Source organism: Lates calcarifer, linkage group LG10 (assembly GCF_001640805.2).
Source record: "Lates calcarifer isolate ASB-BC8 linkage group LG10, TLL_Latcal_v3, whole genome shotgun sequence".
NCBI lineage: Eukaryota > Metazoa > Chordata > Actinopteri > Centropomidae > Lates > Lates calcarifer.
The window spans coordinates 2,795,756-2,816,210 of NC_066842.1; the positions used below are offsets into that span (position 1 = coordinate 2,795,756).

Genomic DNA, 20,455 nt, shown 5'->3' on the forward strand with positions numbered 1-20,455 from the left:
TAAATCCATTAACTGATTTCATTAATGGATTGATGTTGGTGTTGCTTCAGTTGTTGAGTAGGAGACAAACAGAACAGAGAGAACATCAGTCTGATTTCAATCTTAGCTGCAGCAAACTCATGTTAATTTATAATTATGGATTTGTCATATTTCAAATTGATGTTTAAATCAGCCTAAGTTATGCACTCCTTAAATTATACTTAGTCACTTAAGGGCTTTTTGAATTTAGTTTTTTTTTAAAGATATTTGTTTTACTATAATGAACTGACAAATTAAGGGATCTATGGCTACCACAGCACAGTGCTTAAGTTTTTTGGGGGTAAATAAAAGATGAAAAAAGTTAACCTGTCCTTCTGATCCAGATCCTCCTGAGACCTGGACTTTTCATTGTCTCCGTCTCGTTGCTCTTATTAATGTCTGAATAAATGTTCTCAGTGTCACTACTGTAAATGGTCATGCTCCTGTATGTTCATGTGCTACTGACTTCAGTTCACTGACATGGAAAGTTTTTCTGAGATGTCTAAAAACACAAACCTGACAAACCTGTTTCCACCAGTCTGCACAGATTTTTAACCTTGTTGTCGATGCAGCTCCATGCCTGACTGATGTAGAAAAGTTGGTTTATTGATTAAAAACACAATGTAGCAAACAGATGCTGAATGAGATCAACTGTCCTCAAAAGTCTATCAATATGTGCGTGTGCATGCATGTGCTTCATTATTCATCATGTTCCTGAAATGACCCTTGAAGATGTTACAGTGGTATAAACAAATAAAGCAGAAGTGTGATAATCAGGGTGTGTTCAGTCCCTGAGATTCTTTAGAATCACAGCTGCAGTTGTGTCAGAGATGTGCAATAGTGCTGTTGCACCTTGGATTTATTTATTTATGCTGTGTATTTGCTAATGAGGCCCCTCACATTCTAAATATATACTGTATACACTACACTAAATATGCACATGTGCTGCTCCATCCACCTGCAGATACACCACAATGTGCATGAATCATGTGATTTAAAGCAACACAGTTTAACTTTGAGGCTCTGAGACCGAGTGGTAAAGTGGTTTACATCAGACTTGTCTCTGCACTTGTTTTGTTTGATCTTAGTGCTGCATTTGATACTGAATTTGACCATCACATTCTGTTTCAGAGACTGGAGCATTTTATTGGCTTTAAAGAAACCGCACTGAACTGGTTTAAGTCCTATCTATCTGATAGGCTTCAGTTTGTACGTGTTGATGACAAATCCTCCTTGCACACAAAAGTTAAACATGGATTTCCACAAGGTTCTGCACTTGGACCAATTCTGTTCACCCTGTATATGTTTCCTTTAGGCAACGTTATTAGGAAAACATCCACTGTTATGCAGATGATACTTAACTATACTTGTCAGTGAAGCCCAATGAAACCAATCATTTAGCTAAACTGCCTTAAGGACATTAAGACTTGTGTGACCAGCAATTTTCTGCTAAACTCAGATAAAACTGAAGTTCTTGTATTTGCTCAGGCATGCTTGAACCATTCCCTAGTAATTCCATAGGCCTAGACTGCCGGGCGACTTCCCATGATGCACTGGGCTCCTCTCTCCCTCTCTCCTTTTCCATCTGTACATATTCATATCCCATAAATGCATGCCACTAACTCAACATCTTCCCTTTCCTATAGTTTTGTGCTCTTTCATCTCTCTCCTCTTTTCCTATCACTTTTCTTTTTTCAGGTATTTCTGCCTCTGGAGCTGCAGAGTCTGATTAGTGAAGACATGCCTCCTGCTGCTCCTACAACCCTGCTCAACACCTGCTGGTATATTTAAAATGATTAGTCCTGCTTCTTGTCTTATTGCTACTATTGATGCTATCATTATTTCTATCATAACTCTCATCCTTACTACCTCTATTATTACTATTTTTAATACCATGTTCTCCCTCCCCTAGTTTTCTCACTGGATATCGGCGATTAACGCTGGTTTTTAATGATAAAGTCAGCTAGCAGGAGATCGCCCCTGCTCACCAAAGTTACATAGAGCAAGAACAGGTGTTCAGCGAGCAGAGTGGGAATGACAGACTCCATTCTCCCTGTTACAAGTCAGTGAACCACCACAGTGGTTCTGAAGCTGTTATTTTAAGGTGTTATAGTAACATAATGTTGCTTTACATTTCCTATTAAGAGATCCACTGTCCTAAGAGTTGTAGCAACAAGTCAGTGTGTCTTTCACCATTTCATCTGAAAATGTCCTCATATTGTTGTGAAGAAAGAGAGAAAAAGAGAAGGGGAAAGGGGTGTGTGTGTGTGTGGGGGGGTATAAACTAGAGCTGCAGGATGATCCAGGTGTTAACACCTGCAGGCTGATGGTAACATGGCTTTGCTGAAGTGCACCCTCGGTCTCCTGATCCTCCTCGTGGTCTCCGACTGCTCCTGGGCCAAAAAGAAGGTGAGGAAACCTGTAAAGTCTTTGTGTTCAGATTTAGAAAACAACAGGATTCAACATGAAGGTGAAATGAGGAGTGAATTTGTGCTTTATTGGAAACATCTTTCTGTTTTCCTGTGTGACATCAACATAATTCTGACAACCTGGATCTAAATCCACACCCCAAGAACACCAAACAACTGATTACATAATAAGGGAATATGTCTGATCTTAAACTGTGCATTCCACTCTACATAAACACATTTAACTTTTCATGTGAGTCCTCACTAATGAGTAATCTCCCTGATCTAGGAGCTGTCTGTCTCTGAGCTCCTGTGGAGGGCCAACAAGGATGTTGGTAAGTCATTTTACGTGTCCAAACCCTCAGCTATGTTTATTTCTAAAATTAAATTAAACTAATTTATTTGTTGAAATTACTGATGACATTTAATATTTTCCTCCAACAGTGCGTACAAAGGATGAGCCCTTTGTCATAGGTGACATTGCTTATAGCAATGAAACCAAAAGAAACGCTGACCCGTGCACCTCTTACAACTGCAAGTGGGTCAAACACAGCGATGGAAATGTCTACGTGCCTTATGTCATTGCCAATCATTACTGTAAGTGGCAGAATAATTTTTCAAGAAATTTTTAATCCATTCAAGTCGACTGATCATTCCAATGGACGTATTTAATTTGTGTTTAAGGTAAACATGAGATGTTATATTACTTTGTAATATATGTCAAAATAACATATGAAAGATTTGTAGCTTTTAATGTTTTCAAACAAATCTGTCCATTGGAATGGTCAGGAAATCTGAATGTCACTGTAAGGGAAATACTTTAATTTAGTTTGTTCTGATTATGTTTGCACACACATTTAGATAGACTGATTGATAGATACAGGCATTCATATTATTGTTATACGTGCTATTCAGAAAACTAACACTAAGTATTACAGAGCCAAGAGGTTGGCTGTAATGTGTACCTGAAGAACCAATAACAAAACTAACAGAATGAAACCAATTTGGCCACATATGGTAACTAATTCAAGTGAAATAAAGAAATAAACTAGGAGGAAAATTACATTAATACTTTATTGATGGTTTTCATTCTGTTATGTCCCTTTCTTTATATACATTTAAAAATTAGACCAAACTCCATAAAACTTCTATGGGTAATTATTAACCCTTGTGATTAAAGATTCAAAAGAGGCAATGGGAAGCAATAATTTTCACCATTTAGTAAAGTCAGGACTGTTGTGCCAATAAAGCCTGCATCTGTATGTCCAGATTTTATGTTTAGATATAGATACACCCGTCTTTTCAAATTTCCTTCCATCCTCCCTAATTTTCTCTCGTCTTTCTATTTTTCTTTTTTTTCAACCAGGCATCAGATCATAAGCCACAGTGAAAAACATTAAAGCTGCACATGCTCATTAAAATCTATGAGTATGTACTGAACATGCATGTTTTCTCTTGCACATTCTTTCAGCTCTTCAGGAACGCGCCATCATTGAGAGTGGGCTGCAGTCCTTCCAGCGTGTCTCCTGCGTTCATTTCGTCCCAAGAACCAACCAGAGAGACTACCTGAGCATCCAGTCCGGCACAGGGTAACAATCTTAACTCAAACTTGTGTTTGTGCTTCTTAGTTATTTAGAAATAACAAAGCCAAGATTTCTTTCCTGCCTGCTCTGATCATTACTATCATTTTTTATTTAATGAAATTAATACAGGTGTTACTCCTATATTGGCCGCCGGGGTAGCGCCCAAGTGCTGTCTCTGAGCCGTCAGGGCTGCATAAGCTTTGGCACCTGTCCAGCACGAGCTGCTCCACGCCCTCGGCTTCCACCATCGAGCAGAGTCGCTCCGACAGAGACCAGCACATCCGAGTCCTGTGGCAGAACATCGAACCCAGTCAGCACCTGAGCATCCACACACACACACACACACACAACAAACACCCTTAACATTAAAATTATCATGTTACACTACACTATTTAATAACCAGTAACTCTGCCAGTTATTTTCTCAATTAATCGAGTAATTATTTTGTTAGTGAAAAATAGTTTTCCTACAACCTGCTGTGTTCCAACTGCTTGTTTTATTAACAACCGTCCAAAACTCACAGTTTTTAACTTAAATTCTGCTGCAAAACTAACTTCTAAAGTTGAAGATGAACAGACACAGAAAAAGACAGTTATTCAGTTGTTTGATTTTTTCCCTCTCAGGGTACTGGAATCAATTCTACATCGTCAACACTCTGAACCTGAACACCCCCTACGACTACAACTCTGTCATGCAGTATGGCAGGTTTGTGGACACCACCACTCACTTAACATCTGTTTACTCAGATATACATTGATTGATTATATAATTTTTTGTTGATAGAACTTTTTCTTTTAGTGGTACATTTAGCTAATTCCTGTCTCACTCATACAAATTATGTTAACATTGATCCAGTCACCTGATGAATGAACTGACTCTTAAACAATAAACCAACAGTTTATTCTTAAAAACCCGTGTATTGATTTCAGTACCGCGGCCTCTTGGAATGGTTTGCCCACCATGGTGCCCATCCCGGACCCTAATGTTCAGCTTGGCGAAGCCACCCAGATGAGCCGGAACGACGTCATCAGAGTGAACAGGCTGTACAACTGTTAAACAGTAAGAGAAATGCAACACACACTAGTTTATATATAACACGCTATACGCCAGTTGCTACGACACGTTCTCACTCCTCAGTCGTCACGTACGAACGCTTGGTCAAGAACGCTATGACGTCACGTTTTAAAATGCAGGGTGGTCCAATAGAACTCTCCGTGTTGTCTGCCGCGTGGAACGAGACTCTCTTGCTCTTTATACATCTGCTTTGTTTCTGTCGTACTTAGCTTCGGCCACTAGATGTCACTTAACTATGAGTCAATAAACTGCTGCACAGACGAACTGTGGTTTAACTTTTTACAGGAGGACACAAGCTGAAGTCACTTTGAATTTTTTCTGCCTTAACTCAGACCATAGTCTCTAACTTCAACCAGCTGCTGCCTAAACATAACCATACAGAACTTTAATAATGTTGTAGTGTAGCCTGCACTTTGGAACATGACAGTAAGGGGGTCCTGACCAAGCACTGAGCTGAGAGAAGAAAAGAATTTTTTTGCCTTTGACATGTTTCTGTTTTTTTCTTCTAACAGGTGATGAAAACAGTCCCGACAACATGAAGTCAATTCAGACATCAAACCAACTGTTTATAGCTCTGAGGATGTTTTCTGACTTTTTAACCCGTGTGCTGAGGGCTCCATTATATGCTGTTTCATTGAGGCCTTTTTCTGTTGCATTTCTGACTATTGCTTGGTAACAGAATACATGATTACAACTAAAATGGTCTGGGTGTGTTGGTATTAATGTTAAACTGTAGTATGAATGTGTGTTTTGGAAAAATTAGTTTTAACTTTTCTCTGGAGGGGCTCTGACTGCTGTCCTGCTGTCCTCTGGGTTAATATTCCAAAAATGGCATTAAAGGGTTAAAATTATTTAAGAAATACATGTAAATTTAATAGTTATGATCTGGGTCAAAAGATTTAGTGCAGTGAAACTCAAATAAATATTGATATATAATATTTTTATAGCACTTTTTAGGAACTGAACATTTTTTGCACCGAGAGTAAAACATCATAATTTTCTGCAAGGGTGCACAAAGGTTAATACAATTCAGGACATTACATTGACAATAAACCACAATGTGCATGCTCACTGAAGTCTTGTTTGTTGTTTGTGCACTTTTAGACACTATTTTTTAAGTTTATTGGTTAATTTGATAGAGACAGATACAGTAAACAACACAACATGACACAACATGACACAGTAAGACACACACTTAGTAGCTAGAAAAAATTTATTAGACCTGAGAACAGGTTTGTTGATGAACCAGCATGTTCTAGTTCTCTTGAAGCTCATTAGGTTTAATAGTGAGTTTTACATGATCAAGCAGGTCCCAGGTTACACCCGTCTTCATGTATTTACAGAGGTTGAGCTGAACCACTTCAATTTAAACATTTAATATCCACCTAATGAAAATCAATAAAAGTAGTAAAACGTAAAACTTGTATTTATGTAAAATGCTGCAAAGGTGACACCTTTTTTGCTTTTTGTGTAAAGTTTTCAAGGCCCCATTGTAAAGACGCTCTTTAGATCTGATTACTTCAGGTTGGCCTTAGACCAGGTAGTTAAACCACTGGACAAATGAGTGCTCCTGTGTCCAGAGTTTACTACCTAAGTTTGTGTAATGAAAAAAGTGGACATACATGTGTGTCTGTGTGTTTGTGTTGAACACTTTATTGGGAACACCTGATGCAATTATCCAGAAAGCCAATTGTGTGGCAGCAGAGCTTCAAACAGCAGAATGGGAGAGGAGACAGGCCAGACCAGTTCCCAGAGATTCTGATGAATCTGGATTTCTGCTGAGACGTGAAAATGGTAGGAGAATTTGCCTTTGTCTGGTGGTGGTGGTGTAATGGAGGAGGAAAGTTTTCTTGACATACTTTGAGCCTTTAATAATAATCAATCATGGTTTAAATGCCACAGCCTATTCTGAGTGTTGTTGCTGACCATGTTCATCCCTTTATGGCCACAGTTCACCATGGTCTAATGGCTACTTCCCAAATGATAATGTAAAAATACTGTTTTTGTCAATGGAGTCTGGTAGTGAGAAAAATGTTAAAAAACACAGGCATTATCCTTTAATTTAAACCTTAAAGGGGCTGTTATTTTTGAATTTGGGTGAATAATCCATCTTTACTGAATCAGAGTATGAAGTTTGTCTGCACCTGATTGTACTGTTCATTGTCTCTGTCTCACTGCTCTTATTAATGTCTGAATAAATGTTCCTGTTACTGTAAATGGTGATGCTCCTGTATGTGCTGCTGACCTCAGTTCACTGACATGGAAAGTTTTTTCTGACTTCTCTAAACCACACTTTAAGAGACTTTTCTTCCCCTTCTGCACTTGTCCTGACAAGAAAAGTGAGAACTGATTGTGTAAAGGGTAATTAGTTGTGTTAAGGATGAAAACAGGAAGTTCAAGCTCAGGAGTTCAGAGTTCAAACAGAGATCAAACCCATTTTCACTTCCTCACATCTGGTCAGTCTTGGTTACAAATGTGGGATTGTTGGGAGATATATATGTGTGTGTGAAAGCTTCAGATGCTGTCCTGTAATGCTACAAGGCTCTAAGTAAACTGATAAAGCAGAATTTTGATAAAGGTGTGTTCATCTTCTGAAATTCTGCAGAACTGTAGCTGCAGCTGTAGCAGAGCAAACTGCTGAAAGCCTTAATGCTGTCTCTGATAGAAAGCTGTCAGAGCTGCTTCTGGTGGCAGGATGCACGGCGTCTTGTTGCACATGCAGCTCTGAATGTGCCTGAAACTCAAAAGGAAATGGCAACTGAATTTCGTCATCTTGCAGGCTTTTAACCTGCTGGATTATTATGTGTCATGCACAGATCTCAAGTTTTCAGACTTGGTCTCTGCTCCCAAACTGCTTAACAGCAACCAGGAGCCAGGTAGGGTTTCAAACATACCTGAAGACTTGACTGGACCTGAACCTGGGTTTTCTGTGTTTTCAACTCATGCAAAAAAAAAAAAAAAAAAAAAAAACTGAGTGGAAAAACCAGAAAAAAAACTTTTTTTCACACCTGATTGAGGTAGAAATGTTGAACAAACTTTGAAGAGATCAGCCGTCCTCAAAAGTCTATTCTGTGTGTGTGTGTGTGTGTGTTTCACCATTAAATGGATAAGGCAGAAGTGTGGTAATCAGGGTGTGTTCAGTCCCTGATTTTCTTTGGAATTGGAATTGGAGCTGTGACGGTTTGTCAAAACGCTTGACATTTCTCGTTTCCTGGCTGGATATCAGAGATGAACTCTGGCTTTTAATGACTTCTACGTCTTTTTAACTGATCTTGGCCTGATTCCAGCAGTTTAAGCTGCTGACTCACTCTGTTAGAGAGAGATCATAGCTGTATGTGTGTGTGTGTGTGTGTGTGTGTGTGTTTCACCATTTCATCTGAAAATTTCTTCACTCCTGTTGCTGAGAAATGTTCCTCAAAAAATAGTAAAAAAAAAAAATTGATCAACGTGCCAGAGGTAAGTGTGTTTACACAACCCTGACCTGCATCAGGATTATAAATATGAGCTTCAGTTCCTGCTTCATTTCACTGGGTCATTCCACTCAGCCAGACAACAGGACTGTAGACTCCAACTTCCCCTCCAAAGACGTCAGTTTATTACCTTTGTAATACCAGATCTAACTGCAGATATGATTCACAGAGACATTGCACTTGAGGCTCTGAGTGTAATCTGCAATGCCAACGTAACGTCTGTTCAGAGACAAGCGTCGCAACCTGTTCTTCGCGCTGCTGGCTTTCAAGCAGCATCACAGGAGCAGCTGGTCATCAAGCAACTTGTCTGTACTGTCCTGGATGCAGATGAAAGCAGGTAATTACCCTCAAGTGAATTTTGAATAAGTTATGAGAGCTGGTGAATAGATTTTCTTTGAACGTGCATCTCCTCCCTCCTCACGTTACAGCCAGGTGTCAAGATCCAACTTCTGCTGCATCCAACACACTTTGCAAACCGGGGCAGAGGCGGCTAGTTTCCCCAGACAGGACCTGTTTGATACCCCGAGTGGGAGGAATCACATCATCGACGAGGACGAATTCTTCGCCCCACAGTACGACTATGATTTCTCTGGGCTGAGAGACACCGAGACTTACTGGAGAGGTGGAGAGAAGTACGAACGCCCAAGTGGTTGGTACCGGTTTGGCCTCAAGGTGAATATGTCTTTGCTTTATCTGACTCTAAATCCCAGAGTTTTCTTCCAGGTTTTTTGTTGTTTTTTTTTTCATTTTTTGTGTGAAACCTAAATGTGATTTGTGAATCATATCATAAAGCTGATTTGGTGAACATTGCCTGTTTCCAGCAGCGTGCATGATGTAAATACTTTTTATCACAGATCCTGGACAAGTACTGTGAAAACACCTGGCTGGGAACCCAGTACCGGAGCACCCAGTCCTGTCCTGGGGAGTGGCCGGTGTCCTACCACGGGACATCAAAGAAAGGTGCTGAGGGCATCATCGAAGGATACTACAAGGTTTGATCATACATTCATTATCATCAGTGTTCATCTGTGCTACATTAAAGTTCAGTAGATGCAGTTAAATGCCCAGTGCTCTGATTAAAATAACAGTAACTGGCATCTCTTTTGCTCTGCTCAAAGCAAATTGGAAGGAGCAGTGTTTGGGATTGAGTGACATCTAGGGATGCACTGATGCCACATTTTTTTCAATCCAATTACAAGTACAAGTACTTACATTTGAAGTACTTGCCAATACCGAGTACCAATATGAGTACTTACTAATGCCATTACACTTCGTACATTTAAAAAAACGTGTCTTATTTTCATCAGATATTGTTTAATTCTCTGGCTGTAAGAAATTGCTGTGACTGAAGTACTGTCTTGAAAGTAATCTCTTTCGTCCCTCCTCTTGACAGATTTGCAGAGCATAATTTGCAGTTCGCTTTACTTTTGTCACCATCATCCACTTTGAAATACCTCCACACCACCAACATTCCTCCTGCTTGCTCCCAATTAGCACCTGACTGCCCAACTGAACGTCACGCTGCCGTAAAGTGGTATCAGGGACACTTTTATGAATACGAGTACAAGTACAGGAACAGCCTGATTTATAGAACATTATATTCCTAAAAAACATGGCAAAATTATTATTATTTTATGGCTGTTGACAGTGGAGTGGTTAAAAAGACATTCAAAATCTTCTCTGTAAAAACAAAATGAAACAAGAAGTTTGAATCAGGCTTTATCCAATGTTGAATTAGAACTAATAAATAACATAATTATCTTAATGTAAGCAATCAGCTGGGGAAGTTTCATGGTGATATGTATTATCTTCGGCCTTAATTTAAAAGCAGTTTTTGTCCTAGGAACAATGTTCTTTGTTTGGGCCAAACCAAAATAGCAGGTGTGAAAGGTGACTCAGACCACGGTCTGGACCAAAGTTCAACCAAAAGTTCTTTAGTGCACTTGCAAAACTGCGATGTGAAACCAAAACTAACCAGATCAAATGTGAGAAAAATATGAACCTTGTTTTGGACTTTCACTTTCTCTGTCCTGACTGGCTCCAGCTCAGTTTTCAAAGTCTGAACTGTCATTTTTTTCATGTTTATGTGTTTCACAGCCAGGTCCAGGGCAGGCGTACGGCAGAGGGATTTATTCTACCCCAGATATCGCAGAGGCCACCTACTACGCCAAAACTTTCACCTCTCAAAAGGACGGCAAGACGTACAAAGTGATTCTGCAGAATCGAATCAACCCTGCATACAGACGGAAATACAACAACGATAAGTACTGGCTGATTCCCATCCCCCATGGAACATCGGCAGCAGAAGAGCAAGACATCGTAGAGAAGGCCATCCGTCCTTATGGCCTCCTGCTGAAACAGGTCTAACAGAGGAAAAGAAAACTCACAGATCTGACCACTTGTTTTTCTGAGATTTATTTGAGAAAGTCAGTTAATTGTATCATCAGTAGTCCATGCAACATACTCTGATGCTGTCAAATGTAATGGGAAAATAATATGTACATTTGCTTTATGAAAAGTAGGAATAAACAAACTATTACTACTTCTTCTTCTGTGAATTTATTGCACTGAACTAAAATTTTAAATAAGCTATAATATATAATATAACCACTTTACCTTTAAATATCAGCTTCAGAATCATTACAATGGTTTTTGATAATACCAAGAATTAGAAACAGAGTTTGGGGTGTTTGCTACAGGATCATGGGTAATATGGTGACTTGGACTCGGCAGTCAGAGCTCTGGTTAAGAGAGTGATGGTCTTTGTTTTCTGCACATGACAACTCTGAGCCAAACAACATAAATCCCCACTCATGTCTGTAGAGGGCGCTGTTGCTCAGCAAAAGTTACATTTTGTTTCTTTAACCCTTCAGGTTTTCAGTTTAAAATTTTTACAAGAAAATTGGTACAAGTATACATTTTTTCCACCTGAAACTTAAAGGCCTTAACTTATTTTCTCTGATAAACATGTACAAACCAAAAAAAAAAAAATACTAAGCCCCAACATTTACACCCACAAACACACACACACCGATAATGTTACATTATTATAATCTAAGCACTGAGAACCTGGTTGCTCTCACTTTCCCGCACTCTTTACCCTCTGTCATGTGCACCTGCAAACCACTTCCCACTGTTGTGTTCTTGTAGAGACTGATTGCAATCATTATACATATATGTTATCTCTCTTGTTTGACATTGAGATAAAGACAATATATGTTAATGGTTTATGAAGTAAAATTTAATTTCAGAGTTGTTTTTAACACCCCGAATGTGTCCTGGATCAGTGTCTCTCATTATATTTGCCTATTTGCTTCTCTATTCAGCAATTTGAAATCCAGATGAAACATTAGAATTGTGTCAAACATCCAAATTGTAAGTTTATGGTTTGTATTTGCATTTAAGTTGAAAAACATTTGATTAATAGCTTTATTCTGAAGTTTATATCCAGTCACCTTCATAAAGAAAGTTTTCATTAACATACAAAGTGAAGTTTTGTTGGTCTCTTTAACACTCATAAGAGAGGAGTGACTGCTTTATTTAGCTGTACATAAGGAATGACTGATAACATTTTCCTTCCTCACTTAGACTTTCACTCAGAGTGAAACTGGCACTTATGACCACATCATGTGGTTTCTCATCCGGAAGCTGTTTTCCTGGCGGATAGTTCCCCCTGCTTTTCCTGCACAAACAAACAGCACCAAAGTGAAACTACCTCCCTGTGCAGTTTACATAGTTAGTGGGCTGTTTCTCCCTGCAGATATAAACCACATCCTGAACTCTGTGGTCTCTTTGCTGAGTTATACGTCAAAAGATAAAAGATTCTATTTTTAACGATTTACGGTGAGACGACACCCGTCTGCACACACTCTCATAACTGCTGACTGCTTCAGTTTCACTTCCTCCCAGTCTGACCTCACCACCTTATTAAGTGATGGTGTCAGGTGGTGTTATAAATACTTGTTTCTTCCTCTGTATATAAACCAAGTAAGAAGCTAGAGCTTTCACAAAACATCAAGATGCTTGAAAGAGAAATTGCACTTGAAGCTTTGGGATTCCTCTGCAATGCCACAGTTACCTCTGTTCAACAACAGAACCTCACTGGACAGCTGAACCCTGATGATGTTGGAGGAGCACAGCTGCTCACCATCTTCGATGAAAAACCGTAACTACTGTACACATCATCTATGTAACATATCTGCTAAAGATTATTTCTGAAAATCATAGTCATGGTCTACAGCTGTCTGTAAATGTGGATCATCACGTTTGACTCTAATTTTGTTTCTTTGTACCAAGTGTCCACGTCAGTCTCGAAGATTTAAGTGAGGATAAAAAAACAGGAAAGCTTCGAATTCATCTCACTGTCGACGAGGAGAAATTATTTGAGCCCAGATTCGACTATGATTTCAGCCACTTGAAAGACACGGAGACACCTTATACGAGAGGTGGAGAGGAGTATAAACGCCCCTGTGGTTGGTACCGGTTTGGCCTCAAGGTGAACACACTTTTATTTCTGTTTGACTTTGAATCAACATCAAGTTGCTTCAGTATAAACACCTGATGCCTACATTACCCACAAAGCAACTCAGCCACTGACAGTCTACAGTGACCTGCCCTCTGCTGGTTTAACTTCTGACCTTGTTGTTTATGTCACAGGTCCAGGGTAAGTACGGTGACGACACCTGGCTGGGAACCGGAAACAGTAGAACTGGGTCCTGTCCAGGAGAGTGGCCTGTGTCCTACCACGGGACATCAGCAGCAGGTGCTGACGGCATCATCAAAGAGTGCTACAAGGTTCGTTTTTAGCTTTATGACAACAGCTGGAATAAAAGAGAAGAAATACACAGTTAATAGAGTTACAGGACGTAGAACTTCCTCTATTAAGTCTACCAAGAGTGACGTGATTTTACTCTTATGTTTAAAATAAAGAACTCAGTCTGCTTTAGTAGTAGTATTAATAGTATTACTCCTTAGTTGTTTTGCAGTGGTCTCCTTCTATAGAAAAATTGACAAGATATTCCTGCTCAGCATTTCTGGCCATTCCTCAGCCAACCTGGTTTTGAGAAATTTGTGTTTGTGTCAACTTACATCAACTGGCCACTGGGTGGAGCTGTATGGTACAGAGTCCAGTGTGGTAGCTGAAAACACGAAGACACAACTTTGTACTATAATGACTGCAACTCTGGAGCTAATCAACTTGACGTGTTTAACTTTAGTTGAACTATGAAATCCAATTTTGCAGCACAGTGGATTTTGATGAATGGTTACAGGGGCCAGTGAATTATTTTAGTGCTCATATGGGCCTGTAAGAATGAAATACAAAACCTAGTCTTTAAAGTTAAAGTATTATTGTGGATTTGAATTCAGCAAACACAACACAACTGTCCAGATGGAGCTAAAACCAGAGAAGATTTGTAAAAATAAAATAACAATGCGTGGTTAAAATTTCCTCTACTACCACAAAGAAATATGTGAGTGTGTGCTACAAACACAAACTTCACTGTTAGCAGTGGAACTGATCAGTTTGATGAAAGTTATTGAATTCTGATTCATACTTGTGTTTAACAGGCAGGTGATCGACAGGTGTACGGCAGGGGGGTTTATTCTACTCCTGACGTCTCTGTGGCGGAGGGATTTCTCAAAACATTCACCTCCAAGAATGGCAAGACGTACAAAGTGATTCTGCAGAATCGAATCAACCCCCAGTACAGACAGAAACACTGCAACAGCCTTTTCTGGCTGATTCCCATCCCCAAAGGAACACCAGAAGCAGAGGAGAAGATGATGGTGGAGAGGGCCGTCCGTCCTTATGGCCTCCTGCTGCAAGAGGTCAATTATAGTCCAAACAAACCTGTGAAAAAAAAGTGCAACGTAATCTGAGGCTGTCAAATGTAATTGGAGATGAAAATGGCCATAAGCTACAATACATGAAATTAAGTTTTAAAGTGATTTGGTATCAATGTCTCTCCACAATAAAGAGATCACAGTGAGTGAATGTTTACAGACATTATATTTTGATTGTTTACTTTTATTCTCAACAAAACTGGTTCATTTGAATTCAGATGAGACAATAATCAACGTTAGAATCAAAGTTTAACACAGTCACCGTCTCAGTGGAGGGTGTGAACTAAACTTTGCTTTGGTGCTGAAGATCGATCGATCACCTCCTCTTCTAAAAAACAACTGTACAACTACAGGAAACTGTGCAAAGTTCAGATCACTGTGAATGAAAATGTGCTGCACACTAACAGATAAATGAAACTTTTGACTTCAGATAAGATCATTGATGCTGATTTTAGCAGAAAGTTTATTCAGTTTTTTTGCAGCCTTGTTACCTTGTTGTTTCACAGTATTACTGCTGTGTTCATCCTGCTGAAACTCATATCAACAACCAGCTCAGGTGCTTTTGTTACTGCTTACTGCTTTTGCACTGTGACAACAAATGGAAAAACACATTAAAGCCCAGTGAAGAAAATTGTTAATACTGTTACTTTTCTTTTTGTTCTTTGTACATTGAGAGACAAAGTAGTGAAGTGTTCTGGTGATTGAAGCTCTTTCCATCACAGGTCACAGGTTTCCTGCTGCTTCAGACTGAGTTTTACTGTGGTGAGTAACTGTGTGACACAGAGGAGATCAGGGTAAATGATCCCACCTGTGGGAGGGAGGAGCTCTGAAAAGAGTAGACTGCGTATCTGGGAGCAGACCTCTGTGAATGCTGTGTGGATTATACCCTGCGGACTGAGCTGTATCTGGATCTCATCCTGTTGACGAGGTCCTTCTGCACATGGAGACGCCTCGCTGCTCCGGTTGAAGGTCTTCGACCCTGGGAAAGCTAAGTGTTTTTAACATTTATTCATTTGTTGTTTTTTGTCTTTGTTCATGTCGTGTGGTCTGTATGTGCCAAATATGTTATTATCCCGAGATGAATTGTAATCCACAGTTTGAACACTGGGGGTCACTGTAATGCTGTTTTGTGTTGTGTGCTCAGATGTTTTGACCAAAGGTTTTTTGAGTGGTCTGTGGCAAACTGGAAATGAATGTTGTTCACTGTTCATGCACAGTGGAGGCAATAAAGAAAATAAACACACACACACACACAGACAAGCAACCAGCTGAGGTGTGAGGCTGCAGTGAGCCAGGTAAAGTTGAATAGACTCACACTTGTTTGTGTAAGTGTAATAAAGATTAAAAGGCCTGTAGGAACTTTATCAAAAATTGTTCTCACTCTTGTGACACAGGCTGCTCATTGAGATGATGAATGACCTGCTACTAAGAAGCTAAAATGAAAGCTGTCTGTATGTAGTCTAACTGGTCATCTTTGACACTGGTGCTCCTTACTGAAACATTTAAGCACCATTTAAATCAACATGCAATGTAAGACATGATGAATGAATGATTTAAGCTGCACTTTAATGTGGAGAATATGAAGTAATCCCTCACATTTTTGTGGGTAATCATAAACAATAATAATTCTAATATATCACTGGTTAAACAAGACTTACAGTGAAGAGACTTCCAGTCTAATCCAGCTCATACTGTTACTGCCTCTTTTTCATTACTAAAGAACTGTTTTTTTTTTTATTTATTTATCATTAAATCTGCACAAAGATTCATGTCAAACTAAGATAACCAGTTAGACCACACACATAACCACATACTTTACTTACACAATAACAAACAATAGAGCTCGCGAGTTTCGCTTCTGTTTTCAACTTAGGTAAATATGCAACAAAGGTAAATGGAAACAGAAACTTTTGAAGAGATCAATTAGGTAACTTTTGGGGACAAATTTCAGACTAAAGACTTAATTCAGGTGGTTTGTCCAATTGGGGATTTTAAAAAAAAAGATGATTTTTGGGTCCGTCATTATGGCAAGGGTCAGGGTTTATCTCAGGATTTTCAGAAATGAAAACAGTTGGCTTCAGTTGGTTTCCTGTGATAGAGTGATAACCAGGGTGTGTTCAGTCCCTGATGTTCTTGAGAATTGTAGCTGCAGCTGTGCCAGAGATGTTTTAACAGCACTGTTGTTGTCTCCTCTTGGAGTTAGTGGATTTATTTATTTCTCTTATTATTTTGTTATTCAGGCTCTTCACATTCTAAACCTATGTTGTATAGACCTGCTTTTCTTGTGCCATTTCAATTTCTGTTGGTGTCTGAGTCTGAGCAGTTAACTGGTTCATGTACAGAATAAAAGCCCATCAGTCTCTTGACCAGAGCTCTGACTGCGTAGTCCCACTCACTGAACTGAAACATGGCTCAATGGTGTATATTACCCATGATCCCTAGCTTCTGAAGCAGGAAGTGCTGTGTCTGTAATTCTTGATATTTCTGTCAGTTTCCTGGCTGGATATCAGAGATGAACGCTGGTTTTTAATGACTTCTAAGTCTTTTTGATTCCAGCAGTTTAAGCTGCTCACTCACTCTGTTGGAGGGAGATCGTACCTGAAAAAGAGAGAGTTACACAGAGAAACAACAGGTGTTCAGGGAGCAGAGTGTCAGAAGTTAAAGAAAGAAAGAAGTTTAAGGTCAAATAGTCACATAATTCTACCTTAAACTTCCAAGGAAGAGATCCACCGTCCTAACAAGTGTGATAATATGTGCATGTGTGTTTCATCATTTCATCTGAAAATTTCCTTGTACTGTTGCCAGGAAATGTGTAATTGAAGAAAATATATGCAGCTTAGCAGGTATCACCTGTTCATTCATCTATACACTGGAAGGGAGGCTTGTTTACACAACCCTGACCTGCATCAGGATTATAAATATGAGCTTCAGTTCCTGCTTCATGTCACTGGGTTATTCCACTCAGCCAGACAACAGGACTGTAGACTCCGACTTCCCCTCCAAAGACGTCAGTTTATTACCTTTGTAATACAGATCTAACTGCAGATATGATTCACAGAGACATTGCACTTGAGGCTCTGAGTGTAATCTGCAATGCCAACGTAACGTCTGTTCAAAAACAAAGATTACAACCTTTTCCTCATGCTGCTGCAGCACCACAGGAGCAACTGCTCATCAAGTATTTCATCTCAACTGTCCTGGATGCAGATGAAACCAGGTAATTACACTAAATCCCAATAACTTTTGAAAATGGTTCATGCTACAGGTTTTAGCAGATGTTATTTAAGAGTTGGTGAACACATTTTCCTGTTTGCAGAACATGTTGAGGACATGGAGTCTAGACATAATTCAGATGTGAATGACAACAAGAACAGAATTCGAATGTGTTGTGACACTACATCTCCTCCCTCCTTCACCGCACAGCCAGGTGTCGAGGTCCAGCTTCCACTGCATCCAACAAACCTTGCAAAGTGGTAAACCAGTGGCAAACTTCCCTGGAGAGGACGTGGTGGACACTCCAAATGGGAGGAATCACATCATCGATGAGGACGAATTCTTCGCCCCAGAGTACGACTATGATTTCTCCAGGCTGAGAGACACCGAGACTTACTGGAGAGGTGGAGAGAAGTACGAACGCCCATGTGGCTGGCAGCGGTTTGCCCTCAAGGTGAATATGTCTTTGTTTTATCTGACTTTAAATTTGTGAAACATGTGAGTCCTGAATTTACCGACCAATGAGAAAAGTATTTGCCTTAAAAACTGCAGAGTTGTGGGAAATGTTACTTACGTTTTTTGACACTGTGAGAGAAAAGCATTGCCAATGCAAATTAAACACTATAGCATGTTTTCAAAGGAGAATTAAAGGATTGGAGGCAGTAGAACAAGTTCTAAACATGGGGGCAGCGGGTGTCCCAAAGTCACATATCCTGTACAGCTCTGCAGGAGGAAACACCTGCAGAGAGTGACAGGAGGAGAGGGGAGAAGCTGAGTTTGTAACATGATGTATTGTGGGAAAGGATAAGGAGGAGAAAAGAAGTCTGCATCAGTAATCCATTGCTGCTTAAAAGTAACAACAGGCTAAGTACCTAATCAGAAACCAAACCTGTTGTCACATGATGTTTTTGTTTTTTTTTTTCATCACAGGTCCTGAACAAGTACGATGGAAACACCTGGTTGGGAACCCGATACAGGAGCACCCAGTCCTGTCCTGGGGAGTGGCCGGTGTCCTACCACGGGACATCAATGAAAGGTGCTGAAGCCATCATCGGAGGACACTACAAGGTTTGATCATACATTCATTATCATCAGTGATAATGCAGTAAAATGCAACATCTTTATATTATTAAATAACACATCAAATTTCAGTGTATGAAACTGTGTGCCTGATAAACCACCTCTGATTAAAATGGCACAAAAAATTAAAACATTGTTTTCATGCACTGGTCAATTTTGAGATTTTGTGCTAATTTTCTTCCACAACATCTTCTTTCAAATTAGTGGGAAGAAAAACATACCAAATACACATTTAGAAAAGATATCCAAAAACTTCTTTGTAAAAATAAAATTAATGTTCAGATTTCTGTCTTGGAAATGTACACATATCTGTGCATATTTAATTATATAATATGTGAAGTACACCTGTCTATGAAATAATCAAGTGTGTCTGCACTGTATGCAACATGAATAAAAGATAGCGATGTGATTATTTTTTCCTGTACTAAGACAAAGAAACACTGTATTTGACTGTTGGTGTTGTATTAGAATCACTGTATATCTACAAACTAGTGATATAATGAAGAAAAAATATAATAAATATCAATAAATTCCAATTCATACTTGTGTTTAATAGCCAGGTCCAAGGAAGCAGTTCGGCAGGGGGATTTATTCTACTCCTCACATATCTGAAGCGATCCCATACGCGAAATCATTCATCTCCCAAAAGGACGGCAAAAGGTACAAAGTGATTCTGCAGAATCGAATCAACCCTGCATACAGATGGAAATGCAACAACGATAAGTACTGGCTGATTCCCATCTCCCAGGGAATATCAGCAGCAGAAGAGCGGGACATCGTAGAGAAGGCCATTCGCCCTTATGGCCTCCTGCTGAAACAAATCTGACAGAAAAAGGTCAGAAGAAAATCCAAAGATCTGACCACTATTTTTAAAAGTCCCTTAATTGTGTCATCAGTAGTCCATATAACATATTCTGATGCTGTCAAATGTCATTTGCACATGAAGGAGAAAATAATATATACTTTTATGGAAAGATGGAAGAAGACAAAGTGCTACTAATTTTCTTGCTTCTGTAAATTTCCTGCACTTAAATTTTCAATTTTGAAATAAACCATAATACATTATGTAATCATTTCATCTTACAGTCAACTTCAGAATCATTATGATGGTTCACCGACTTCATGTCTTAAACTGCTGGGATCAGGCCCAGAGAGTTCAGAGTAATGCTGAACTGTAGATCAGTTAAAAAGACTTAGAAGTCATAACAGTGTTTATCTCTAATATCCGGCCAGGAAACTGACAGAAATATCAAGACTTAGAAAAAGAGTTTGGTCCTGCGGAGACCAACAGCAGTAATTACCAGTAATGGCAGCAGAGGGCGCTGTTGCTCAGCAAAAGGTACATTGTGTTGCCTCAAAGAGCTATAGTTATACATATTACAAAGAACATATTTTCTCACTCATAATGATCCACAGACCTCACTGAACAGTAACTATTTTAAGAAACAGTCCCTGTGAAAATGGTTGGCAGTGTCTGCTGTGGGTTATCCAGAGTAACAGGGACTTTTTTTTTTTTTTTTTTTGATGCTGGGGACACCATAAATAATATTGAATTCGACAAAGTCAAGGCAAAATACTTTTTTGTCTACCTTAATGTTTGTTTTATGGCCCTTCAACAACAGAGTACTAAAGTGGCTACATACTAGAGTTTACATTAAATAGAACAATGAATACATTACATTAAATAGAACAATGAATACATTAAAATGCCAAGCCTCCGCTGTAGTTTGAGTAGATTTACACTGAAATCAAACAAACTCACCA

General features: G+C 39.3%; 3 protein-coding genes and 1 pseudogene across 3 annotated transcripts; all 4 read left to right on the plus strand.

Annotated features, from left to right (window-relative positions):
* Positions 1 to 2,295: 2,295 nt before the first annotated feature.
* LOC108893898 (hatching enzyme 1.2-like) lies at positions 2,296 to 6,155 on the plus strand (annotated as a pseudogene).
* A 2,433-nt stretch (positions 6,156 to 8,588) lies between these two features.
* LOC108893838 (uncharacterized) lies at positions 8,589 to 11,096 on the plus strand. Its single transcript, XM_018692243.2, has 4 exons — positions 8,589 to 8,891; positions 8,983 to 9,226; positions 9,409 to 9,546; positions 10,652 to 11,096. The coding sequence occupies exons 1-4, from the start codon at positions 8,713 to 8,715 to the stop codon at positions 10,919 to 10,921; spliced, it is 831 nt and encodes a 276-aa protein (XP_018547759.1). The 5' UTR covers positions 8,589 to 8,712; the 3' UTR covers positions 10,922 to 11,096.
* A 1,406-nt stretch (positions 11,097 to 12,502) lies between these two features.
* On the plus strand, positions 12,503 to 15,036 carry LOC108893856 (uncharacterized). Its single transcript, XM_018692274.2, has 4 exons — positions 12,503 to 12,719; positions 12,851 to 13,049; positions 13,211 to 13,348; positions 14,123 to 15,036. The coding sequence occupies exons 1-4, from the start codon at positions 12,574 to 12,576 to the stop codon at positions 14,432 to 14,434; spliced, it is 795 nt and encodes a 264-aa protein (XP_018547790.1). The 5' UTR covers positions 12,503 to 12,573; the 3' UTR covers positions 14,435 to 15,036.
* Positions 15,037 to 15,179: 143 nt separating this feature from the next.
* On the plus strand, positions 15,180 to 19,756 carry LOC108893845 (uncharacterized). The gene is made up of 4 exons (XM_018692256.2): positions 15,180 to 17,615; positions 17,822 to 18,065; positions 18,542 to 18,679; positions 19,248 to 19,756. The coding sequence occupies exons 1-4, from the start codon at positions 17,446 to 17,448 to the stop codon at positions 19,515 to 19,517; spliced, it is 822 nt and encodes a 273-aa protein (XP_018547772.1). The 5' UTR covers positions 15,180 to 17,445; the 3' UTR covers positions 19,518 to 19,756.
* Positions 19,757 to 20,455: the final 699 nt, after the last annotated feature.